Below are 27636 nucleotides of genomic sequence, written 5' to 3' on the forward strand. Positions count from 1 at the left end.
CAAGGTTTTATGTGTCCTGCTCAATATTCCTAATGCAATAAATGCATGTACCACTGAAGAATACTGTCAAGATTTTATTTTACTGGGGTCTGTGTGTTTCTGACCATAGCTTGACATCTTTGCCTTGTTTTGGCACACACATAGGGCCAGATGTAGGAAACAGTTTGCGACTCGCAAACGGCAAAATTTGCCGTTTGCGAGTCGCAAACCGGAGTTTCCTATGCAGAAATGCATTTTGCGAGCCGACTCGCAAATAGGAAGGGGTGTTCCCTTCCTATTTGCGAGTCTGAGTGGTATGCAATACCATTTGCGTCGTATCGCAGTTACCATCCACTTCAAGTGGATGGTAACCCACTCGCAAATTGGAAGGGGTCCCCATGGGACCCCTTTCACTTTGTGAATAGACCCAAAAATATTTTTTCAGGGCAGGGAGTGGTCCCAGGGACCACTCCCTGCCCTGAAAAAATACCGAAACTAAAGGTTTCGGTTATTTTTTTAAATGCAGCTCGTTTTCCTTTAAGGAAAACGGGCTACACTTAAAAAAAAAAAAAAATGCTTTATTGAAAGCAGTCACGAACATGGAGGTCTGCTGACTACAGCAGGCCTCCATGTTTGCGAGTGCCTATACTCGCTATGGGGCCGCAATTTGCGACCCACCTCATGAATATTCATGAGGTGGGTCATTGCGACCCCATAGCGAGTCGCAGTCGGTGTCTGAGACACCGTACTGCATTGCAAATTGAGACTTGCAATTTGCGAGTCGGATGGACTCGCAAATTGCAAGTCGCAATTTGCAATATTGCTACATCTGGCCCCTAGTTACTTGCTCTTAGGCCTTTAGTTGCGCAGAGCGGATCTACCACAGAGTGATCAGCAATAAATCCTCTCTACTACATTCACAAATTAGGTTAATTGTTGCATGTCTGTCGCCTAATGAGTTATTCTGTTAAGTAAATTCGTGGCACTGATGGAAATGTGAAAATTAGTGGTTTTGCTAAGAATGGTAACTCAAATAATCAATAGTACGCCTTCCACCAGGGGACATACAATTGGGGAAAAATGTGCATGTTATATATAAAGTCATATGTAAACGAGCACTATCTGAGGTGCGTTAGCCTTCTAATTATGGATGCTGCAAAGCCTTGCATAATAGAATCTGCAATTCCGCCCTCATCCCTACCAAGTGCAGTGCCTTAGGAAGTTTGATGAGCCGGCTCACTTCCTATGAAAGTCTTGTTCAGCAACCTCCCATTTCAGGAGATTTGAAGCAGTTTAAAGATATTTTTAGAGCTTCTCCTACTACATATTGTGTCCAATAATTATCTTTTCCCATGGACGTCACTGCTTTGGTTTGCTTGCAAGAAAGTGTCACTCTAAGTGGCACTCTTTTGGTTGTGGAGCAGCACTCATAAGCACATTGAATCCTTGAAAAGGACACACATATGCAATCATTGGCATTACTTCAAACAGCAAACATCAACAGTAAAACACGTTTGACCTGCTCTATATGTAGCCTTAGCAATCATTACCTATACATACACTGAAATCTTGAAAATGGCACACATATGCAATCTGAAATCTGGGCAGCTATATCCTCATTGGGATTACTTCAAACAGCAAACATCAACAATAAAACACTTTTGACCTGCTCTAGCGATCCATGCCCATAGGTACACTGAAACCTTGGAAATGGAACACATATGCAATCTGAAAACGTAGCAGCTAGTTCCTCATTGGCAGTACTTCACACATCAATAATAAAAAACGTTTTCCGAGCTCTAGATGTAGCATTAGTGATCCATACCTTATAAGTCCTCAATGGCAGCAGAGTGATGGCTGCAGGTGGGATGTGAAGAGCAGGATGAGGGCGGAGATGTCATCGGCAAAGGCTGCAGAGAATGCTAGCTGCAGGCGGCAGAGTGCTGGCTGCCAGCCGGATGGGAAGAGCAGGCTGCAGGCGGATCGTCATCGGCAAAGTCAGCGGAGAGTGCTGGCTGTGGGGAGGAACATCAGCAAAGGCAGCAGGAAGCTTTCCAAAAGATCCCATAAAAGTCAGCTGTGAAGGCTTACTTCTAAAGGGCCTTTGAATCCCACCAGTGCCAGATGCATGCAGTCACAAGGGTTCCAGTAAAAACAGGAGAGGGCCCATAGAGCGGGGAGCATGAGCATGCGCAGTGAAGCTGCTATCACACATGCTCCGGCGGCCCTCTTTGGTGTTTACGGACCCTCTTGTGTTTACACACTCACTAAACCAAAAGGTCTGTAGGCCACCAATGAATGTCTCCCGGGCGGCTAGCAGTCCACAGGCCACACCCTGAGTACCACAGCTCTAGAGAGTTGGGATTTTTCTAGATACTGGGCAGCTTTGTCAAATTAGAAGAATGTTGTTGAGAGCTCCATTGAAGACAATGGAGCACCAGTGTCCTATATGAACTGGTATAGGCCCGCTGCTCCCAACATATCAGTGTCCTAACACATAGCCTCTGCCTTTCTCTTTCCCCTGTCACTCCAAAAAACATTAAATAGGCAAAGGAAAGTGAAAAGCAGAGGCTGTGCAGGGGCAATACTGAGCCTTCACCCTTCCATTCTCTTGTAGCTCAGTGTCTCGTGCTTCAGGAGGAGGAAGGGGTGAAATCTGCTCATCTGCTAGGTCTTCATGGCTTGGCTGGACTACAAAAAGCAGTTCAGTCAAGCCAGTGAGAACCAGAAGCTGACTTCAACCACCTTTCACAGCTCTTGCTGTGAATGTTTGACAGCTAAAATCTGTGGCTCTGCACGTGGCTACTACCTGTAGCACATTTACAGCAAAAACTATGATGAAAGGCTTTGGAGCCAAGGGGGATTTCAACCCCCTCGGGCTCCAAGAAGCCTTTGTTTTTCTAAGTAGAACATTCTACCCTCGTGGGGAAGAACGTTCTAATAGCTTAATAGCCAACAGTAGCTGGGCTATACTGACCATTAATGGTCCACTCTCTTGTAAACACTTTAATGCTGGAGCGGGCCTTTAATAGCTAGAAGAGCCCACTAAGGCAGGCTATAAAGCTTTAATAAAATGATGCAATGAAGGTGCATGCATGATGACATATGCGCTTACATGTGTTTGAACGTATGTACATGCCAACAGAGCAATGCAACTGTCATTTGCTTCAGACATCAATTGCATCTGTAAATAAAAAAGGTTTTTTTTAGCAATAGCACAAAAAAATTGTAGTGGCGGTGACAGAGGAGTGAATTCGGAAGAGGGTGTGGCCGTGGAGCGGAAAAGCATCGCACAAGGGCGATAGCAACACGGATCTGGGGAGAAGCAGACATGGACAGGTAAGCTCTTTCCACAGGGGTGAAGAACACGAAGCATGGGGTGGGTAGGCGAAGCGGACAAGAGAGCGAAAATCACACAAAAGTAACTATAACATGGGGAGTCAATGGAAGCACAACACAGAGAGCAAGGGTGAGAAGAGTTAAAGTGAACAAGATAGAAACACAGAGCACAGGAGCTTTTAGAGGAGTGACAATGAGCGAGAAGGAGCGAGATGGAAAACACATAGACCAACTCCGTCAAAATCCAGGTTAGTCAATAGATACATTAAATCACTTTGGATGCAAGTGTGACTAGGCATGTTACAAGTCATATGGAGCACTGTTTACAATTCATCATAGTTGGGGTTGCAAGTATTAATCTCTGTTGAACAAATTACAGTTTGAGCACATCTATTGTGTGTCAAAGAGGTATGTTTGAATGAAGATTGTTTTTAAAATTGAAAGACTGTTTCAAAAAATGTGTATGGAAGGCCAAATCTTCTGTTGACAACAGAATATCCACTATTGGATGTGTAGGCATGTGCCTATCTTAAATAGCTGTTACACAGTGCTACAGACAATTGCTATGTAGCAAGGACGTTTGTAAGGTGTGGAAATGTATTTGCTGAATTAGACTGAATTTTGTGAGGCATGGTGGATTGCTAAATAATGTAGAATGCAGAAGTATGTCAGTTGGAGGTGTTTTTTGCAGACTGGTGTTGCAAGCATGGCTTGAAGGTTGTGTGTCATTATGCTGATCTCAGAATTGTGTGTAGTGCAGTTTGCCTAAGTATGAAGGGTTGTCCATAGGGGTGACAGAAGGTGTCTTGCAAGTGGCCAATGCATACCTGGCAACCTTGACCCAAAATTACAGGCCATGTGAAGTCTTAATTAGGGTGAGTCAGTAAACGTGAATAGAGTGCAATTTTTGGGGGGAGGGTGTTTAAGACTTTAAAAGGGGGTGAGCCCATCAAAGTAAACGGAAACATTTTGTTTATTAAGTGAAAGGATACCAGTAAAACGAGTATAACATCCACCGAATGTGGGTGAGCTCAGAGGTATGCTATTTGTCTTGCAGGTTGCAAATGTTTAAGCCCATTTTCATTTCTTACAATAGTTGAATTTTAAATAATAGAAAATTGGGCACAGGCGTTGCTTGTTGAATTACATGTAGTTTACCAAACTGTAGCACACTATCACAATAAATGGATGAAGTTATTAGTGAATTACGCTGTCAACAAGGAAATATTTGCCATATGAGGTAAACAAAGGGGGCTTCTTCATCTTCAATTTTCACCTAGTTGACATACCTTAATTGAATGAACAAATACATCTTTGTTAGAGTGGCAGCTCAAAGTTTTCCAGGCCTATGCTAATTTAAATGCAGGCGTTATTGCTTCTTGTTCATGATTCTCTCAAAACGCGGGTATTAGGCAGCATAGTTGATGCTCTTAAGTAGACATACATGAGGTTAATGCAAATTTGATCTTCAATGCCACGTGTGTGACATGTTAAGTAGTCCAGAATGTGAGTTTTAAAGCATCATTTTGAGTAAAATAAAATCTAAACCATTGAACACATTGTCATGCAATTTTTCTTAGATAATTATAATACACTTGATAAACCCATTGAAGCTCATGTTAAATGTACACAATATTAAAAAATGCGGCAACCTGGCAAAGAACTGTAGGTCTCCTTCCTTGCCATAGAGATCTTGGAGCATATTTATGCCTTTTATGGTGGAGGCAGCACAGCATGGTACATTGCTGCACTCTACTGCCCTGTGTCACAGGGAAAGGGAAGGAATGTGCTGTATTTATCCAATATGGCTCATTCCTGTCCTTTTTCCTTGCACCATTTTGGCAGCCTAGCACCAACACATGCACCCGTGCACCACAGTGCAAGGGTGCCTGTGTTGTAAGCAAGATTGTTTCTGTTCCAGAAGAGGCATCTTTCCACACACAAAAAAAATCGTGAGAGGCTCTGCAGCACACATAGAAAGAGGGAAAAATTAGGAGAAAAGGATATTTCTCCTCATTATGCCTCTCCTGGGGAGGCATTACTTTTTGTTGCATTCCCAGGTTTACCTGGTAGTTCTCAGAATGCATAAAAAACCATGGGAGTTGCATTGGAACACCCACGCAATGCGCATGGAATGCCTTCCTTGCGCACAGTAATGCATCCCCAGCGACGATTTGCGCTGCATTCCTTTACTCGAGTTTTTGAAGCCATTCAAAGTCAGGCAAAGTGGGTTCGCCTGGCTTCAAAAATCTGACTTAAAGTTTGTGTCACTCTTGCCCAACGTGGCGTACCACAAGAGTGACGCAAACCGGGTCATAAATATGGTCCCTTGTATATCTAATTAAAAAAAAGGCAAAACTCATTGAAAATAAAGATGATGGTTCATTCTTATTTAAACAGAATACCAATTTGCTTTGTTTAATAACAAGAATGGAAATAAAAGACCACTAATAGTGGACTGCTTCCTTTATGAATCCGTTATCAATACAACATTGTATTTACAGTCCAGTATACAGCCAACTAAATTGTTGCTGTATTGTTCTGCTTTCAGTTAATGATTGTTCCAGCAGGTGTCGCTATAAGACAATGGTGCACAAACCACATAACTAGAAAGAAATCATTCAATTTACAGCGAAGTCAGTATTCAGGTCAGTGCAAAAGTGCCGGTTAACTGGAGCATACTTGCATCCCACATAAAAGTGATCAATCATTGCACTTTAAAAAGGAGGCTATACCGGAATATATACTCATACAGAAAGATATTAATCTAATGCTTAGACACCCGAAAGAAATTGCCCTACCAGGAGAAATACACCTGCCGGAGGATATTCAACTATCGGACTTCTCACACACCTGTAACTGAGCTCCATGTTCGGAATTAGATATTTATATATGCAGTACAAATACGCCTATGTGTGCTCCTTATGCCAAACTGAAATGAGCAGAATGTAAAATGTAATAAATGAAACTGTACACTTATTATTTCTAGGCTACAAAGTTTTATTTCAATGGGTGACACATTCTTCAGAAAATGTATCTTAAACAGTCTTGGTCATGTGTATTGGAAGGGCAAACTCTTAAAAGAAGACATAATTTATGTAACTCATAACTTTAATATTATAAATCTAAAATTAGTAGAATAAAGTACATTCCTACTGCAATTTGAATACTTAAAATTTTTGAAGATTCACATATATTCCCAGGAGCTGCCGCCACACCACCTTTCACACCCTTGATTCAAACTTACCCTGACTTTTGGGTGAGCAGTCTTACATTTGTTTGTTCAGGCAATTGATTAAATAAAACAATCTTCTAAATGTTTGGGAATGTCCCTAAGATACAAAATGGTGACTAGTGATTCATTTTGTATTTTCACACTCACTTCTACACTCTTTTTTCGAACCCTGTTCGTAGACCTGGTACTGCAGAAAACCACCAAACACTTCTGTGGTTTGTCCACACAGTCAGTCATCCACAAAAAGAGATTTGACCAGTAAAGCATTTTTTTTCTCCAGAGGGAGAAGGATGAAGACCCTTCCATCACACCATAATTAAAAACGATGCGCCTATCCATTCCCTTCCTTGAAATATACCTACTTGTGCACGCTGGAGTTTGTATGTGTTCTCAGTGTGGTTGAAGGGGGTAGAACTGCTCGAGGTTTACGAGTATCCCCCTCCCCCTCAACATATCAAATTGTGGGTGAAGCAAGATTTTGAGCTGCTGCTCACTCTCGGTTACATTTTTATCCTTGTCCCTAACCTCAGTACTACTAACATCCACCCCACTAGCAAATTGCTGGCACTGGGCAGTTCAATCAGCATGTCTAAAATGTTTGCAGATTCTGAATCTGTATTTTGGAAAAGCCCAGAGTTATTTGTTTGCACTCATGTAGGTATATCATCATATATTGTCAACTATGTAATGTATGAACAGCCCTCCCCACACACACACACACACGTACATAGTACATTTTAGATACATTTAACAGTGCTACTGCAGGGTCTGTGCGCAGACAGAACAGGTTTGCTGAAAACAAGTGCTTAGCTCCATTCTGCATATATACATAATATTCATGAAACGGCTCCTAGGCTCAATTTAGGTGTCACTATGTTTACAATTAGGCCACTCATAAAATAATTTCGTCCTCTGTAGATTACTGATAAATGACATTTCACTTGCTCTGAAACCAACCAAGACTATTTTTTCTGGGGCAAAGTTTTCATGGAAATTACACCATAACCCACAACACAGAGTTCGAGACACCAGAAAGAATGAACCTCATTTCGGTCAAAGATACAGACATCTGTGATATTGAGCCTGAATCTTCTATGGAGCAAATCAGAATAGTCTTTAAAATGCTGGAATGATTTCCTTTCCATGGTAGATGAATGTATACTCTAAGGAACGCCAGACGCATCCATTCTTCGATACTCTGCTCTAGAGAACTCTCTCCATCTAGATCTTCTCCACATCACGTTTGCATTTATAAAACTGTAAAATAATTCAATACGTTAGTATTGTTGCAAAGACATTGTCTCACATTTATAGAAAATTTGGATTGTAAGGAAATGCCTCTTTTTGCATGCTCACCCTCAAGAGTTTTTGAGAGATTTCGCTGGTTTTCCGATTCTGAAGCTGCACTGAGGCCTACCAACCAGACCTCAGTGCCAGTGCTCTGACCATTGAAAGGTAAATGCTCGATTGATTCACCCACAATTGATGTAAGTTAATTTACTTATAACTCCCTCGTATATGATAACAGGGGTACCCATGACCTGCAAGTTCAAGCATCTCTCGTGGACAGCAACACTTGTTGTGCCCCAAAGTATTTGGCAAACCAAAGTGTGACTCCTAGGCCCCTGTCATGGGATCAACATCCGCAGTTTCCTGTATCCCTTGCATCAGGACCACTACATTATAGTCTAGACAGATGACCTATGGAGCCTGAAACTGTACAGGAGACTGCTTTGACTGTAAGGCAACTGACTAATGAAGCTGTGTTGGCCTTTGTGACCTGCTCCCCTTTTGGCCTCCCACATGGTGCAGGAGTAGTAGTGTACAATTTTATAAAAGTTTTCTAAAGTTTGCAAAGTTTGACTGTGAGCGTGGTCGATCACAAAGATTAATTGTGTTGAATGAAAAAGCAGCAATTTATTTTTCTTTAATAATTAATGTCTTCAAAATGCTCTGGTGGATTTTTGTCCTCAAGGTGTCATTTTGAAGATACAGGTATAACCTATGTTTATAAATTGATGTTGGATTATTATATCTTGTTTCTTCCTTATTTCGCTGTTTTGGTACTTCTGAAGGCATTCCTTTGATAAAGCCTGACTGCTCAGAACCACAGATCTTAAGAGCTGAGCTAAGGTTCTTCAAAAAAATCTGACTGGACGTAGTGTTGATTCAGTCAGTAAAATACTGCACATTCTGAGACTGTGGCATAAAAAACAGGCTGTATTACAACATTATTTGTCTCCTAAGAATATGAGAACAAGACATCTAAGGACACTAGGTATGCATTTATCAAGCTCCCATTTATCTGCATACCCACAGTCCTTTTCAACATCACTATCATACTGTTGGTGGCAATTACAGCAGCAGATCAAGCGATAGATATGCAAAGAGTATTTACCCCCCAAAAAAGAAACAGTGTTTCGCGTTTAGGAAACTTCAGAAAAGTTTTTCTCGCCCGCTAGGTTTAGTTTTTGATCTCCATGCATTTGAATAACACTGAATACATTACCAACTGACGAGCAAAGCAGAATTACATGCTGTACATTTAAAACACCATGGTCTTGTTCTCTTTTCTCCCTAGTACTGTAGGCCCTGTATTTCATAACTCATTAAATACATTTATTAAAACAGATTGCTGTTGCAAGTACTCAGCAAGCAATGTGAGGACCTGAGTTTACTGCAACGATCATGCTAGTTTTTTAGGTGTAATGTTATCTCTCCTGAAAACATATACTATCTCCGTCCACCTCCACAAACTCAGACGTTGTGTCTTGTCCTAAGAGGCCAACACAGAATACAATTTCTGAACCACTGCAACATTGAAGACAGCATTCAAAGAATAGTGGCTACATCAGTTTGGGTTCACTCAGACTGTATTCAGCACCTTCTTACCAAACAGAAAATATAATATACAAGAACTATTTAAACAACTAGTAGTTGTAAGATGGGGTATTGCAGCCTCTGCTTACAATATCTAAAAATATTTATATGCCGGTTAACAGAAGCTTGTTTATTTAAGTGATGGAACAATTTACTTCAGATTCTTTTGCCTAAAGTTAGTTGCTTATAATGTTGTGAATAATGCAAACAGTTCAAAACGCATTCAATAGTCAGATATATATATATAGAGAGAGAAAATGCTGCAGAAGAATTAAAGTTCATGAGCACTAAGGCATCTTCCCATAGAGACAGAATGGGAAAAACCCTTTGATACATCAGGTCTCCAGTATGCAGCATGCCAACTCCACTTTTCTGACCTCGGTTTTGCTGGCTTTACGACTCTGTGCAATTTACCACTGCTAACCAGTGCTCACATGCTTGTGTTCTCTCCCCTAAATCATGGTCACATTGTCTTAACCCAAATTGGCATATTTAATGTACTTATAAGTCCCTAGTAAAGCACACATGCCCTGAGCACTACATGTGCCTAGGGCATGTAAATTAAATGCTACTTGTGGGCCTGCAGCACTGATTGTGCCACCCACTTAAGTAGCCCTCTAACCATGGCTCAGACCTGCCATTGCAGAGCTTGTGTGTGCAGTTTTACACAGTCATGTCGACCTGGCAAAATAACAATTTCCCTTTTTATTCACATGAGACACCTTTAAAGTTAGGCCCTGGAAAGCCCAGAAGGCACGCTGCAATGTAGTTAAAAGGTGGGACATGTAGTTTTAAGTTTTACATGTCCTGTAGTAAAAAAAACTCCCAAAGTCGTGTTTCACTACAGCAGGGCCTTATAAGTGTAATTCACAAGATAAGTTTGTCAAATTTAGTGTCTCTGGACTCACAATTTAAAACCACAACTTGTCTGGTGAATTTGAATTTCAAATGTTCTCACTTTAGCCTTGTGGTGCCTACTGCCTGACTCCAATACTCGTCTGGGGTGGGGTGAAAGCTGGGCTTGTGCATTTCCTCTAGACAGCCACACACAAAGGGAGCTTATATGTGACTGATGGGCTATCCACAGCCTTATGGGCCATCCTGGGTAGGATGGGAGGGAAAGGCTGGCACCTACACATGAATAGGCAGTGTCCTGTCCCCACACAAAGGGCTGAATATCCCCATATTATGAATGGGGAGCAAGGGCAGGAAAGGAGGAACTCTATGTACTTCAGAGACCTTTCTTTTAAGTCTCCCTCACTTCAAAGGCACAACTGGATATTAGTACTGGACCTCTGACACCACCAACTCAGTATACTTCTGGAACTGTGAATACTCTGCCAGGAAGAAGGAATGCTTTACTGCTGCAAAGACTGCTATCCAGCTGGACTGCTGCGCTACAAGGGACCGCTAACCTGCTGTGAGGACCTGCTGCCCTCTTGCCAGAGGAATGGCCCTGCAACATCCATCTGGAACCCAGGGCCCCAGAGTGACTCCAAGGGCTAGTATCCGGGCCACCTGATCTGAGTCTGAGGGACATAAGAGGCTCTCCACATCTCCTGGTCCCGTCTTAACCAAGCTCATGACCCCCAAGAAGTGCCTATCAGGGTCTGGGCCCTTGGAACTGTTATTTTAGCTACTAAAATCAAACCTTTGAGGCTCTTAGCAACCATGAAAGGGCCTGTTCGCGTTGGAACTGCACCACCCATCTGAAGAATCAGCGCAAGCCGCCGCAAGTTTGCTTCTTCACATAGCAACTATTGCAGCCCCCAATACTCCAGCCCACCCATACATATTGTCCAGACAACTCTTCGCACCCGCGGACGAACACCAGTGACACTGCCCTTGCTCTCTGTGAACTTCTTCCTTGTGAACAGGCCTTGTGGCCCAATTCTTGAGAAGGTAAAACTTCAGCGGACGAATCTGGGATTATATCCGACCCAAGCTCACAGTTGGCCTGAACTTTTGGATTTAACCTGGACTCGCGCGACAAAATCTCCCTGGTTGGCACTTTATTCTTTTAAGCATTATACTGCATTTTTCACCTTTAGAAATTCATAACCCTGGTTCTACGTATTGGATTTTTGTAGTTTTGGTCTTGTCTTGTCATTAAGTTAGGTTCTATTTGTCTAACCTGGTGTGGATTATTTTTGTGTCGTGCTTTCACTGTTTTACTGTCTGAAGTGTTGCACAAATACTTTACACATTGCCTCCTAAGTTAAGCCTGACTGCTCTGTGCTAAACTACCAGAGGGTGAGCACAGGCTAACCGAGGGTGTATTTGTGACTTTTCCTGACTAGAATTATGGTTCCTGCTTGGACAGGATGCATATCTCTTCAAACCAGAAATCCAATTTCTAACAAACCCTCTTCCCAGGACCAAAATCCCTATGACATTGCTGACCACTATAACCCCATTTTCACACACCTAATAAAAGATTGTACATACACATTATTTTGCCACACTGAGGGAAAAATAATTAGAGGGAATATTGACTAAGACATAGGTACACAAGGTCGCACCATAATATTCTTTGAGAGCAGTCAAGGTCATACATTGTCTTGTACACCACAAACAGGAACTCATTTCATGCATATGGAATTCGATTTTGCATGGATGACAATTTATTGTACTTAGTAATAAGAGAATACAACAAAGTATTTACAGTGTGCTACTCCCTGGTGATAGAAAGGTACCATAGTAATCAGACACAGCTGTGGTAAGGACAAGCAGGCAACGATTGTGGATTTGCTCAGGCAGTGCTCCATGACATCCACCCTGCCATCGCATTCAAACCATCATCTGGGGCTGGCATCTCCACTGTACATAGCTCCCCAGGGGACACCTTGGGATTTGCCAGCACACCATAGGAGATTTTAACAGACTCCCATAACTTGGGCTGTACAGAACAACAGGATTGCAGACCCACAGCCAGAGGGGAAAAATGGCACCCAGCACCAGGTTCTGAAATGCAGCCTTGAGACCTGATGCCTTCCTACAGCCGCTGTGCTCATCTTCAGTAGCACCGAAGCAGTGATCCCCCAGGGGCCTTTGGCCCCCCATGAGGTTCGGCATGCAGCTGGTTCCAGAGATGAGGTGAGTGTACCTATCTCTACATCACTGGGCAGTGGCCTGCCTTTCACCCACAACATCTGTTGGTCTGCACCATGGCCCAGGGACCTTTCATACGCCGTCAGGTATGGCCACATGAGTAAAGGGAACATTCCCCGCTACTTCACCATCCTCAATGCCGCCTTCCTGAGGCCTGGGACAGACCCACCAGATACCAGGATGCCCTAAGCACCATACGGCAGCCTTTCTTGCACCTCAAGACCTTTGTGGTCTTCCAGGGGCATGCTGCTCCTGCAACGGCTGGGAACTCCCCTGCTTCAACCATGCTTGGCACCCGCATGTGACACATTTAAAATACTGAACCGGCAATTGGCTCCATGACGCTGCCTGCCCAATAACAGCAACCAACTCCTGGTCCTGAGGAGTGGTGCCATAGGCTGGCAGCCACACCTCCCCAGACTTAGCACCTGTCCTACTTGTTACGAGCTGCATTGGTGCATTACCTCTAGACAGGTATTGGGCTACATCCTGATCCAAGTGATTATCAACACCTGCCCCGGGGTGAGCCACCATCATGGCCCACTGCACCCATCAGCATTCTCCGCACCACCCTGAGGAACAGGGTTGGATTGAACGGGGGCCTCACAACCATCAAGCCACCCCCATATTAACAAACCAGTTTGGGCCCAGAAATGCAGTATTCCTGGGCCTATGGGGGGATGCCCTAAGCAACACACAATACTCTGTGCTCTTTTCGGGGCACGGTGCAGAGACTGTCTAGATGCCTGGTGTGAGACCATCTGTGAGCATCTGGCTCTAGCTGCAGTGATAGACAGATGGAGCAGACAGCACCTCCCCATTTATGCTTTTCAATTCTGCTTGTTGCACTAGGAACTATACCTCTGAATGCTGCAGCTCGTTATAGATTGGACATAACTGTCCTCTAAAGCCGATCATCTCCCAGGGGCCCTTTTTACGTTTGCCATCCCACATTAGACAGGGCACCAGTGTGGCTGGAAGACTCCTTGTACCACGATGAAGTGCTGGAGGCTGGTACTGCTATGGTGCCTGGACACTGACCCTCACTACAGAGCCGCCTACAGTGTCATCTGACTAAACCCACTTCTCGTCACCTTAACCTCATAGAAAGCTAGGCGCTCAAGAGTCTTTTGGCCAAATTACAGATTTGGATGCCAGCTACCCTCAGCAATACTAATTATGGACCGACCGAAGACCAACGTGTCAGCATATAAACCAGTGATGCCTGACCCCTTCAACCACCATACCAGACACTCCCCGGCTGGACAGCATAGGTGACCCTTCAAAACCCCCCTGGGATAAGCTGGATCAGGTATTGGCAGCCATTACAAACTCCATGAAATCCATGGAGACCGCCCTGGGATCTTTCTTGGCGATTATTATCGGAAACCTTTGGTTGGGATAAACAAAGGGGAGAATACTCTAACTGAACTACAACCCCAAACAACGGGCACAATCAATGTGCCATTCGGGACCTGCAAGAGTGGATCAGGACTCTTGAAGACAGAGCAGACGATGCCGAGGGCCTCTCCCAGAGGAGCAACATCTGAATCCTGGGCACTGGAGAGGTTGGAGGGCAAAGATCCCTTGAAATTCCTGGACACCTGGCTCAAATCCTTTGTGCCCCTCGGACCTCAAACCCTTCTTCTTCTTGGGGAAGATGTACTATTTCCCGGCCCGCCGCCCCCCTACGGGGGCCCCACCCTGTCCCACGCTCGCCAAACTCCTGCACTACAGAGATTAGATTGGGACATTATTCTGTGAGTGGCTCAGACGGCAGGCCCCCTACATCTTGAGGACAAGCACATCATGATTCTCCAGGACTATACGATTTCAATGCAGCAGCAACGTACCTTTCTGAGGGCCAAACAGCAGCTCTGACAAATGGGGGGTTCTGTACTTCACAGCTCGCCTCAAAATACTAGACCAAGGCAACTTCCACTTTTTATCTGACCCCAAAGAAGGATGGATAGAACAACACTACATGCTTAAAACTGCAGATGGACCATCCCGACCTCTCAGACCAGGGCAGGAACGCCACAGCCGCTCTTGCAGAGGCCCCTCTCTGAAATCCTCAACTCTAAAGGACCTCGCACTTGAACAAATCATAGGGGACTGTCGGCATGCCCGCAGGGAGACTGAGGCTGGCCCATCGGACCTTGACAGCAGCCCACACATATTTTCCTTTGATGGTGACTTAGACTCTTGTCAAGCACCCACACAAACTACACCTCCTCTTCCCCTGGTGACGCCTCAGACGGCAGAGGGCCTTCTTTGACTGAACTATAAGTTTCAGACTCATCTACTACATCTATGACCGAAATGCATGTGAATACTCACTATTATTTATACTGAATATGTCATACCTTGTTATCACCGTTCCCTTCTCCTTGCTTCCCCCTCGAGGCGAAACTCTCTAGCTAGATAGTTTCATCGGCATCACTATCAGGTAAGTAACAAGCACGCCATGTGCCATCCACCATGGGTGTCACTCCACCTTTGGCTGTTCACACACTGGCCCCTTTACCGATCTGCAGCTTACGAGGCCTATCTCCTCAGTCACAATGGTGACTATCCCTGGAGTGTTACCTCCCTGCCTAACGATGGCCTCATTGGCAGGCCCAACTCAATCACACTGTCGATACATTGGGTGGGTCATGAATGCTCTCACCCACTCCATTACATGGCAACCCCCCCACATCATATTGTTGGTTATTTATATCATCCAGTTTGGGAGTTCTACGGGTTGCAGTAGGCTCTGCGAGTTTCTCTTTAAACAGCCACCCTCACCAACCACATTTTCCCGTACCAACACCAGGGAGGCGGACATCCACAAACACTCATGATGCAGAGTACCAGGCATAGCTTCAGTGCGGCACTTACTGACCCACCGCTGCGCAGGAGGAGATTACCCATTTCTTTTAAATATGACATGGCTCCACTATCCACCACTAGGCTGCTTACTATTAATGCCTCTTAATGCAAGCGGGATGCGCACAGCTTGACAACACACCTCAAGAGGCACAGGGTCATCTCCCTTCAGTAAACTTTCCTTCCTTCAGGAAACACATACCACTGCTGCGGAACTGCCACACCCCTGGAAACGCTGGTGAAGGTCAATACATGCTACTACCTACTCTGCCTTTTCTAAAGGGACTATGATATGGATTCCGCCCAGGAACACTCTTCTAAATGTCCAACACCATCATTGATAGAGACGAGAAGTACATATTCGTGATAAACAACTTGATGGTACTTCGGTACTCCTTGGGAGCATATATGCCTCAAATACCAAACAGATCACTTTCTGGACCAGGTTCTTGGATGTTCTGGCCCAGAAGACAAATGCACCATGAATACTAGGGGGCAATTACAACTGCGTACAAGATTTGCACTTAGATCGCTCCCACCCACCATTAATGTGTATACCACCTTTTGCTCAAGCCGAATGCTTTAATAACTGGGTAACACACTGGGCCCTGGGAGACTCATGAAGGGCCATACACACCAACTTGCGGTTTTACTCCTTCTGTTAAATGCCAAACAATCCTTGTGTGTGCCTCAATCAAATTCTGTGCTCCCTTACCCTATTGACCCTGGTCGGCACCACTGACTATCTAGGCCATGTAGTCTCAGACCACAATGCCCACACACAGTGGGGTGCCCCACACCCTCCAACCCTCATGTGGCACCTACCCCTTGATTGCCTGGAGGATTCTGTTTTTCAGGATGTCCAAGGCACCCATATATGTAATTACTTTATGGAGAACTAAGGCACGGAGTTCGACAAGACACTAGAGTGAGACACTTTCAAGGTGGTCACCCTTGGGTGTGTATTCAAGAGATTGTGGGCGTTCACAGAATCCTGGATAGAGAAATCTCAGAGGCAAGACAACCCCTACTGCTCCTAGAGTGGCAGGCAGAACGTAACTCAGTAAGCCGGGCTGCATTACAGGATGTGAAGCGTCAACATTGCGGTGCACTAGGAGTGCCTTCAATGCTATAACCTAACCACCCATGAGGCAAAAACCCACAGGGAAGGCAACAAATCTGTCCGCCTCCTTGCTTGGCTGATCCGTCAAGGACAAAGGGAGACACCAATCCTCAAACTCCAATCCTAAACACACAACATCACATCCTCCAGGAGTTCCACAGGTCTTATTAAGAAATATACCATTACAATGTTCACGCACGGACCGCTTAGAAGCAAAACTTTATTTCTCACACATCTGTCTCTATCACAGATCTCTGCAGCACAGCGGGAAGCCCAAGATGCTGTCATAACCGCTGCAGATGCCAAACAGGTGATACAGGATTTAGGAGAATAAGCCCCCCAGGCCTCGATGGCCTGCCGAACTTCGCAAGTAGCCTAGCTCCTTGTCCTCAATGTATGAGACACTACCCCTTGGGGAATTACCACCATCCCTTCAGGAATCCATACAAATGTCTATCCCCAAACCAGCACCCCACCAACGCCTTCTCATACCACCCCATTGCCATACTAGGTGCAGACTACAAAACATTGGGCAATATCATGTCAACTAGATATGCACAAATCCTCCCAGAACGTATACATCCAGATCAAAACTGATTTGTTCCGGGATTTTGTACATCACACAATCTTCAATGCCTGTACTATGTACAGGGTCACATACAGGATCCCTTCCCACATGCGGCATGCCTAATCCTGGACCTGGAGAAGGCGTTCAACTCACTCAATTGGAACCACTTGTTTCAGATCATCACACCAATAACATAGGTAAACACCTTGCACCCTACACATGACTGTGAATATCAAGCCCCTTTCCCGGGTTTGGCTGGGGCGATATATCGGTTCCCGGTTAAACGTGGCACACAGCAGGGGTGTACTCTCTCCCCCCCTGCATTTGCAGTCGGTATCGAACATTTACTATCCAACTGAGGAGAGATAGACAAGGTTTTTGCATTCCCCCTTGAGGACTGGACACATGAAGTGTTGCTGTATGCAGACGACCTCCTGTTGTATCCCCAGGATACATGCCTGGTCCCCATACAAGAAGCACTCTGCTCATTTGCTAGGTGCACTGGCTTGTCAGTTAATTGGGCCAAATTATCTGTTTACGCACTACATCCCGACTTGCCTCCATGGGCGATTTGCACAGGTTGGGCCCCACTTACCTGGCGATACTCCCCAGCCCATCATCTGGGCATTCACCTACATAGCTCTCCACCTGACCTCCTCAATGGTAATCTCCACCCAGGGCTAACCACAGTGAAGTCAATAGTTCAGTTTGGGGAAAAGCTTCCACTAGCCACTAAATGGAAAATTGCCTTGTCAAAAATGGTAGTATTACTGTCTCCTATATTACTTCACCAACTAGCCCATGATCCCACCTCGCAGTTTCATCTGTGAACTTGACACACTGTTGGTGGATCTCATAGGGCCAGTGGCTGCCACCGGATAGCCGTGTAGAAACCACAACTACCTGTCGGGGATGGCGGTCCAGGTGCTCCATCCTTTGAGGCTTACTTTCTGGTTGCTCAACTGCAGTGGGTGGTCAGGTGGTTTACAAACAGCAACTTGGAAGAAACATAGGAAACAATCCATCCCCCCACTGCTTCTACCATCCCAGCTTCCTGTTTCCACAGCTGAATGCCTGACTCCAAAAGCTCCTTGGAAGTAGCATCATTATGATGCGATTCCTCATGCAAAACGTAGGTTCCAAGATTCCTACCACACGATCTCCCCTGATACCCGGGGACATAATCCGCTTCAGGCCTGAGGCGCTGGCATGACAAGTCATTTACCACTACCAGCGACCTCTTTTCTGAAGACCATCTTCTGACATTTGACCAACTACGAACAGAACACAGCCTTCCACCAGGCCAGTTCCTCATGTGTCAACAGTTGCACAACACATGCCACACCCTGTGGTCCACACAAGATGAAGAACCACCTATTCACGCCGTCCTTCAGGAGCTCATTGCCATGGGAGATGGGGGGTCATCTGATCACATGGCAAGCACTAGGAACCCACACTGGGGCTCCTCTTGATCTCCTGCACATGAAGTGGGAGGAGGAGCTGGGAAGGGCCTTACATGATGCTGATTGGGACCAGGCGATGGCCTTTCAAAAAAGTGTCTCCAGCGACCACAGATTCAAAAACATCTAGTTTCATGCCTTTTACCATTCATAATTAACTCATGAGCAGTTCCACCTCTATTTCCCCACACCTGACCACTGATGCCCCGCTGCCAGACTGGGGATGTGGACCTTCACCACATGGCCTGTCCTTGCCACCTACTGGAACAGTGTTAATTCCACAATGTGCTAAGTTACCGAACTTACAGACATATTCATCTGGAGGCCTGCGCCTTAGGCATATTTAAGAGAAGGAAGAAACACTCAATGCACACTTGTTTTATTGGGCTGGCCCTTCTACTTGCCAAGAGGAACTTTACACTACAATGGAAGGCCAAACATGTCCCCCCTTTGGCGTCTGGCAGAATGCAATGCGCAAGTGGTGGGTCGGCTGAAAGAACAGCCCTCTGATACAAAGAATTGCAACACCTTTGCAAATGCCCTATACCCAAGGATGGGAAAAAAAAATCAAACAAATTATTCAACATAAGTCCTCAGACGGTCCCCCGGCCTGAGATCTATGCCATCATGCGTGGACCTTGTATCTCTGCACTCGTACATCCACCTCACAATATGCCACCGCCTGTACTTGCCTCCAGATACTCCGTCCTCCTCTTTACTCATTATGGCAGAGATGACCACCGAGCCTAACATCCTGACCTGCCAACTCTGTCCTATGGCTTCTCTGTCCTTGGCTCCTCGCCAAGCATATGTCTGCCCCTTCTACCACTACCCCCTCCCACCTCCCAGTAACTTCTGTTATATATTGAAGGTGTACGTTTGCACAACTATCATTGTGGGGCTTGGGAATACAACACCACTGTTCCAGATGAATATCCTATGCTACTCGTGGTATATGCGCGTGTTACCATTTATTTTACAGTGATATTTGATTTCAAGATTCCCCTGTATAGGGATTCTCTTTTCGCAACTTAATGTTTAAACAGCCACAGTCTCTTATGAATCCTCATTAGGTGGATAAAGATGCTATGGTACAAAAGCATGCTCGCAAAGGGTTGCGCAGGGGAACAAAACGACCTAACTTACCAGTATTGAGTTTCGACGTGAAATGTCATTTAAATGATAAATACACTCTTTGGCTTACTAGTTTCTCTTGTCAGAATCCCGAAAATCGATTCAAATGGATAGACACAGAGAAGGCAATTGCAGGCATGTCCACGCCCTTCATAACATGTGATACAACCTCACGCTCCACATGATGTCTCCCACTCAGTATCCCCCAGTAAGCTATGAGGTAAAGACCTCTCAGCGCTAGAGCCCAGAAAGATGAAAGGCGGGCCATGAGCCTTCATGGAAAGATCACGCTAGTGTCTGACGAGCTGCTCTTCATGCGCTTGAAGAAAATTCTAGTCTCACCAGAGCACGAGCAAAATCCTGAGGCAAAGAGCCCCTTTGTCCAGGTCTTACAACTAGGTGCTCACTCTGAAACCCTACTGACTTACTGATTGACAGCCATTATATCACGCACACGACACAGACAGGCCTTATGCGAACAGCAACTAGCCTGACAGTGGGAAGGGGTGGAGATATAGGGCCTGATTACGACTTCCGTGGAGGGGATTACTCCGTCCCAAATGTGACGGATATCCCGCCCGCCGAATTGCGGCTGGATTATATACTATATAACTCATAATACGGCGGGCGGGATATCCGTCACATTTGGGACAGAGTAATCCTCTCCGCCGAAGTCATAATCAGGCCCATAGTTTTTCCTGAGTGGCATCAGAGTCAGATTGCCTCATTCAGTGACTGAATGGATACTAGCAAGTTGGGCTCCGAGCAAAAAAGGCTCTATAGCCTCTCGAAGTTAATTTGAATGTGTGCTTCTAAGCTCAATGGACAGACAGTAGGAATGGATCCCGCTGTTGAAATAGAAGGGCTCAAACTATGAAGGCATCCAAAGACCAAGCAGCTAAGCTTAAACTGGATCTTTTGTTTCACTGGTAGGCAGTGTAACTCCTTTCTGGTTGACATCAGATGCCTTTTCCACATGCATGTGATCAGAGGGATTGCTGCTGTCTGTCCCTCTGTAAACTACATAATTATGGAAAAGGCCTACTGGGAGATAACACCTTGCAGTATTCCAAGCCAGCATTCACGCAGCATGAAAATGCTCACAGAATGTCTTCAGACATACCAGGTCACAGCTCTGCCAATCACCACCATGCGTTCCTGTCCTCAAATTTCACTGGTAATGCTCTTGCCCTTGCCAGGGTTAAAGCAGTTGTGTTTAGGGTTGTAATTACCCACTCAATTAGAATACAAAATAATCTATTCTAATAGTCAAAGAGCAGTGATGGCAAACACTGCTGTAGAATCTGGATGATCTAGCTACATATCGTGTCTCAATGCAAATACAGTACTCAGGAGCTCTTGACACATTAAACCAGGAAATTACCTTTTAGTGGATCTGATAATGGCCGGAAGAAAATGTAACTCTTTGTTTTTCTTTGACTCTCTGCTTCCTTTCAGCCGTCTAAAACCTTAATGATAAGTTCACACAAAAACTTTAATTCACCACCCAGACTCTATTATTGTTTTTACACTACAATAATGTTGGCCTTTTATTCTGGGTAGTATTTTGATAATCCCATTTGAAGCTAGCAATGTTGGAAAACATTTGGACATTATAGCAGGAGGTGAATGGCAAAAGAAATTCCATTACCAATGTCAACCATATGACAGGCCGAACATTTAAGATCATATCCTCTATATCGTGGGAGTGATTAAGTTACAAAAGGGAAACACTAGAGATGTGGGCCATGGGAAACTTACTTCCATTTTTTTCTGCTGGCCTGGATGTCAATGACAGCATCCCAGACTGGTTAGAAAGCTGTCTGTAGAATTCCATGTTCTTGCAGGAGTGGAATAAGAATGGGTGTGAGGTAAATGCGTGGAACGTGGTCAAGAGGACGAACGAGGTGGTAGTTGTCGGCTAACCTGTTATTCCTTGCTTGATGTTTTTCCATACATTGTTATTTATTCAGCGACCTGTCTCTGAACTTTTTTGCTAGCAACAAGTGGACAAGGACTGCAGACAATCACAGTTTAGACCGAACCTGCACGTGAATGAAGACAGAGATAACCATCTACAGGCTCAGATCACGCATCAATGTAACATTTGGGGTAATACTTCCTTTGGAGGAAGTCTTGAAGAAACATACTATGAATGGAAATAGCTTTAGTGCTGTGTCAGACACTTATGGTCTCATTTACAAGAATCTGATGCAACTGCTCCAATGTGTCAGATTGCTTGCACTGCTCCACAACGCCCTAACGACGCGATGGATGCGCTGTATTTATAATACAGAGCTTCATGGCGCATGCTTTCACAGATGTGTCAGAAATACTGATGCATTTGTGATGCTAAACTCACCCATTGCTGGAGTAGCATTAAAAAAAAGACGCTACTTCAGCAATGCCAGAATGCTCCTATTGAGGAAAGCCCTGCTTCAGTTTTACACCTGCTCTAATCAGGCAGTAAAATTCTGACGCAGTGAAGTTGCAGAATGGAGCAGTAAAATGTTGTAAATTTCACTGCCTCAGTTCTGTGTGGCTTTCGCCATGGGAGCACCTACCTTGATTACATTATACCTGGGCCCAATGTGTCAATTTGTAAATGTGGAGCAGTGTAGAGCACTTCTTGCATAAAAAAAAGATGACGCACTGGTGGCACAAATGCCTTGTAAATGAGGCCCTTAAAGTTTTAACTGAAGGCACACTGGTCAAGCACATTACTCACAATGTTCACTTTGAGTGTGCAGCTTCACTGGAAAATTCCAACAGGACATGTCAGTACGGTGACGCACACACCATTAGAGGAAAGAACTTCATGCACATAACGCAGAGCGCAAAGAAACAATCATCAGTGCAGTGACACGTACGTCACCTGTAAAGTGCGGCATATCACAATGTTTATGAATGTGCAGTGATGCGGAAAAGTTAAATGCAGTAAAGTTAAACTGAAGCATTGCAATTGTGATGTACACACTCAGTACACATTGTAATCCTCAGGATAGGAAAAATAAACAAATATATATTGGATGTTCTTTTAAAAAACAAATTATGGCTTTAAAAAAAAGCAATATGGAAAGGGTCGCAGCTCCAGCAGTTTTTTTTTTTTTTTTACAATCTTGGGATCAGCTACCTGCAGAATAGACTGAATGGAAAAAGGGATTTCAAGCATATCTGGAAACAATTGGTGGAAATATATTTACCAGAAAAAGATAATTAGCTCTGCTAAAACAAGAAGGTAGGGACATTTTGAAGCACATTCCACTTTCTGCAGAAGAAGAAAAATAAGAGGCTGAAGAGATTTATGAATAATTTATGAGTCAGGCACACTTGCAAGGGAAGCCATTGCAGGATTTTAGAGCAGTGATGTAGATGGGGCTTGTGATGCACCATTTTGTGACTTATCAATGAATGATAAAGTGGTAAAAATGTTATCAGATCCAGGTGCAAGATACACCCTAGTTAGTGATAAAATGACCCACGTATATGGTGATGAGTTACTCATGGCAACTGATATTCACTTAGTGGCATATGGGAAAAAAACCTGAAGTAGTTTGATGTTATGATGCTGCGACTGAATTCAAGGTCCAAGAGTCGAAGTACACGTTCCTGAATGTATGTGACAGAAGAAGGGTGTTGTCCGCTTGGGTGTCCTCAACAAAGAGAGTTTGGTATTACTCTTCTCCTTAATAACCCAGATCAAGTATAATGTGTGGAGGTGAAAACAGAAGGAGACAAGCTGAAGTGGTGGAAGACAAAATATCCAGAAGTGTTTAAAAAAAAAGAAGTGGGATTGAAGGGGTTTAAATATAAGAATGGCCAAGAGCACAAAGTCTGTTTTGCATTATGTCTGACTTGTACCCTTGGCATTGAGGAACAAATTTGAAAATGGGGTTTCTAAGACTGTGTAACAATGGTGTTATAGAACGATTGAAGCATCGGAACGGAACGGTTGGTCTCAGTGTTACTGGCTCCTTTTGGATTAAAGGTGTGCGCTGATTTGAGAATGTTTGGGTAGATCACCATCCATTGCCCAACTTAAGTAAGATGTTAAGTACATTGAGGGTCCAACGGTGTTTTCCATGCTTCAGTTATCTTCTGCTTAACATCGTTGCCCTCAATGAGGATTCTAAACCATTGACAACTTTTGTGTCTCCAGAGGGGGCACTCCAGTTCTGCCAAATGGCATTTTGACTGGCTTGTGCTTCTGCAGTATTCTAGATGGCAATGGATAAATAATTGAGGGAAGCAGAAAATGTTTCCTATTTTTAGAATATATAATGAAAAACAATGAACGGAGTGTTGAAACTTTTCAAACACTCACCCCCATTCACAGATCCGGGTTTAATCCATTGTTATTTTGCTTGCCACGTCACCCCAGTTCAGACCCAGCTATATGTAAATCAGTCTTGTCCCTGCTCCCTATTGGAGCATTCCAGCCCGAACTGCCAAGCCAGGTCCTCCCTGGACAAGATTCGAGCACCCTAGGACGAGTTTCAGGGTATCACCCTTAATCAGCCAGGCTAGCTGGATGATGGCTGGGTCCAAACTGGGGTGGCATGGTGAGCAAAAGAACAATGGATTAAACCCAGATCTGTGACTAGGGTTGAGTGTTTGCATTGTTCAGCACTCCGTTCATCATCCTTTTGTGTTCCTATTTTTAGGATAACCTAATAATCTATGGAAATGAATGGGAGCAACATGATTGACATTGAAATTGGTGTTAGACATACTGAAGGGAAGTGGGCTGATCATCAAAGCTGACAAATGCTGCATTGGAAGAGATGGGGTGGGATATTTAGGTCACCACACTGACTGCAACTGCATAAGGCCTAAGGAAATGTGGTGAACGCAATTCAAGAGGCACCCAATTCAGGCACCAAGTAGCAAATATGCTCATTTCTGGGGATGGCTCAATACTATGATAAATTTAGTTCCAGCTTTCAAAGGAAGACTTGGAACATGAATGAACTGTTAAAGAATAATATGAAATGTGTGTAGTGCACTACTTGTGAGAGTGAATTTAGAAACTTAAAGGATGAAATTTGTGCTGCTCTATACCTTAAATCATTTGAAACTAACTTACCAGTGATTATTATAATGGATGGTAGCAGTTACGGTTTGGCTACAATGTTGATGCAGATGAGAGACGGTCAAGAAGTGGTGAAAGTGTACGTGTCGAGAGTGCCGAGACAAGCACTAAACTATTCTGTTGTAGAAAAGGAGGAAATGGCTTGTTACTAGGGTATTACACATTTTAGATCATGTGTTTGGGGTAGTGAGTTTTGTTGAGATCGTATCACTACCCCCTGGTAGAAGTATTCACGATGAAGAGAGCAGGGATAGCTACTCTACTCATGGCACAACGGTTATTTGGGCTAAAGTATTTTGCTTCACATGTGGAATATGTACCTAGGATTAAGAATGCCATGGCAGACTGTTTGTCTTGTCTTTTGTTGGTGGAAGGAGATTCTCAAGACTATGGAGATGAGTGTGTGGTGGCCAATTTCACAGATGCAACTGAGGCATGTGTCACTCAAGAAGAATAGGTGAAGGAAACCAATGTGGATGAAGTTGTTGACTAGGTCATATAATCCGGGCTGAAGGAAAGGCCTGACAAAAGATGCCTGGATGAAGATGTGAAGCCTCACTGATAGATTTTGGAATAATGTTGTTCTGAGGAGAGCTAATGTGTTAGAGGTGCCACTGGGATTGAGGTAGAGTCTAGTGGTAGCTGAGATGTGTGGGAGAGTGATGTCTGCTAGGAATGCATTGGAATAACTTTATGAGACGTCTGGTGGCACCTGTTAGATGGTGGAGTAGTATTCGTGGACTGCTTGTAAAATGTCAGTTTGTGTACTCTTGGTGGTGCCTGACAGAGTCACCACTTACGTAATAGGGCAGATACTGGACTCTTGTCTGATCAGTCAGGCCAGCAGCCTGCCGGATTGGTCACCTTCACTATGAACTTTGGCTGCGTGAACTGTGAAATTTTAGTGCCACAGGGGTTCTAGAAGGGCTGTGTAGGAGGTCTTCACTTCTGTGTGTTGTGGGGTAAGCAAGGGGTCGTGGCCAGGGACTTTATTCAATCTAGCAAGGCTCCTCTGGGCAGTCACTATGTCACCTTCCAAGGCCTGATGGACTCCCACTGTCTTTTGGATACAAATGACTCTTATCGCCACCGTTAGTGCGACCCATTCCGGCATCCTGGTGAAGACTGAGTTATGGTTTTTTGACAAATAATGCTGGATGTGGTCCCCCTGTTTGTTCCGGAATACAGGGTTCCCCAGGCAATCACGGGGGAGCTTACAAATTGGGGTCAGTGAGTATGGGGATATCCACCTGAGGTCCATTACGTGTGCCTCATGGTCAGAGACCAACCTCCCACGTAATCCGAGCACTGAACTATTGACACCAGGGGTGTAGAGCAAAGGAAGTGGCCAAGGCAGTCATACAAATTGTGGGGTATTTAGTGGAAAGAGTAGAGCCGGTAGCCAGGGTTGTAAGACCGCCATGCATCTGCAAGTGACCAGTGACTCACCCAGTTTTAGAATCAATCTGCCTGCATGTGAGGGGAAGAGCGGGTAGCAGGGCTGGGACCTATCCAAAGTGAGTTCAAGCACACAGTTGTAGTCACCTCCCAGTACCCAGGGCACTGTGGTTTTGTGTGTGAGGGTAGCAGGGGGCATCCGAAGCTGCTCCCTGATCCGTATTAAGGGTGTAGATGCTCCTGCAGAGTAGTGGACGGCCAAACAGGTGCCCTCAAGGAGAACATCAACCCTCCTTTTCTATGGTTCTATGGTTGTACTCGTCTCTTGAAAGTGGAGTCCAAGGCGAGCCCATACCATGGCGCCCCTTGCCTACGCAGAGTAAGTGGTGGCATAAATGAGACCCATCCAGCGCCTGTACAGGCAAGTTCGTTTTTCTTTTGTGGTGTGAGCCTCCTGCAAAAAAAAAAAATCTGCATTGGTTGGCGTTTGATATATTAGTAGCTGGCGTATAGGTTCCTGATGTGTGCATTCCCCAGACGTTCAAGGGATGGAAATTAATATCATTCACTGGGGCCATGGCTCTCTCGGGGTGCAGTGAGTAGTGCTTTGGCGTGGACCACCGGCAGTAACGTAGGTCCATCCATCATAACATTCACCCTGTCCTGTGTCAACTATGAAAGGCCCATCAGCCAGATTGTGGCACGTGTAGGAAAGGGTGTGAACAAGAGAGACTGTGGCAACTGGGGGACCTACCACAACTGGTAGTACACCAAAACAAGGCATTTCAGAAAACTCTAGCGTGGCTTGGGGCTGTGGCCAAGTGTCGGGGTTCGCTGGAGAGGCCCTCAAAGGATAAGGGCTGAGCCATAAGTGTCCCAGCAGGGACCACCGGCACTCACCTCTGGAGGTCAGGTGATGATGGTCTTTATGGTAGCGAAGGTATGCGAATTTTGGTCCTACAGTTCAATGCAGACTGAATCCATATAACAATCGATTATAAGAACACTGGAAAACCCAGCTTTCATATAAGATTGTCTGTAGCGTTACCAGTGGCTGGTTTGTGAGCCCCTTTGAGAGTCATCGGACAGGAGAGTGTCATCATTTGATGTGAAAATATGCAGGCCTTTCTCATCATCGGAGGTTGCAGCATTAGTTCCCAGATTATCTACAGCCTGGAGAGCATGTCTGTGGTCTTTGATGATCTGTTCCAAATTGGGGATCTCGTTCTAGTTGCTCAAGGTGTGGACTCCATACATGGCCAGCCTCATCTCCGGCCTCATGACCTGGTCGGGCCCAATGTGAGTTTGGCGGGCACCAGTGTCGACTCCCTGTGGTGCTGATCAGTCTAATCCGAGGAAGGCGGTGGAGCCTTCAGATATTTTCTTGAGGTGAGCTGGAAACAACAGTGAATACTCTATCCCCAATTGGCGAAGACCCTGTTTGTC

The 27636-nt window shown here is 44.8% G+C and overlaps 1 protein-coding gene across 1 annotated transcript in view; it reads right to left on the minus strand.

The window, feature by feature from the left end:
* Window positions 1-6303: 6303 nt before the first annotated feature.
* SLC2A10 (solute carrier family 2 member 10) overlaps window positions 6304-27636 on the minus strand; it is a 173936-nt gene continuing 152603 nt past the window's right edge. The window contains exon 6 of the mRNA XM_069243469.1: window positions 6304-7810. Within this exon, the coding sequence (XP_069099570.1) occupies window positions 7717-7810 (94 nt within the window). The 3' untranslated portion in view covers window positions 6304-7716. The remainder of the gene's footprint in view (window positions 7811-27636) is intronic.

This window comes from Pleurodeles waltl, chromosome 7 (genome assembly GCF_031143425.1).
Source record: "Pleurodeles waltl isolate 20211129_DDA chromosome 7, aPleWal1.hap1.20221129, whole genome shotgun sequence".
Classification (NCBI taxonomy): domain Eukaryota; kingdom Metazoa; phylum Chordata; class Amphibia; order Caudata; family Salamandridae; genus Pleurodeles; species Pleurodeles waltl.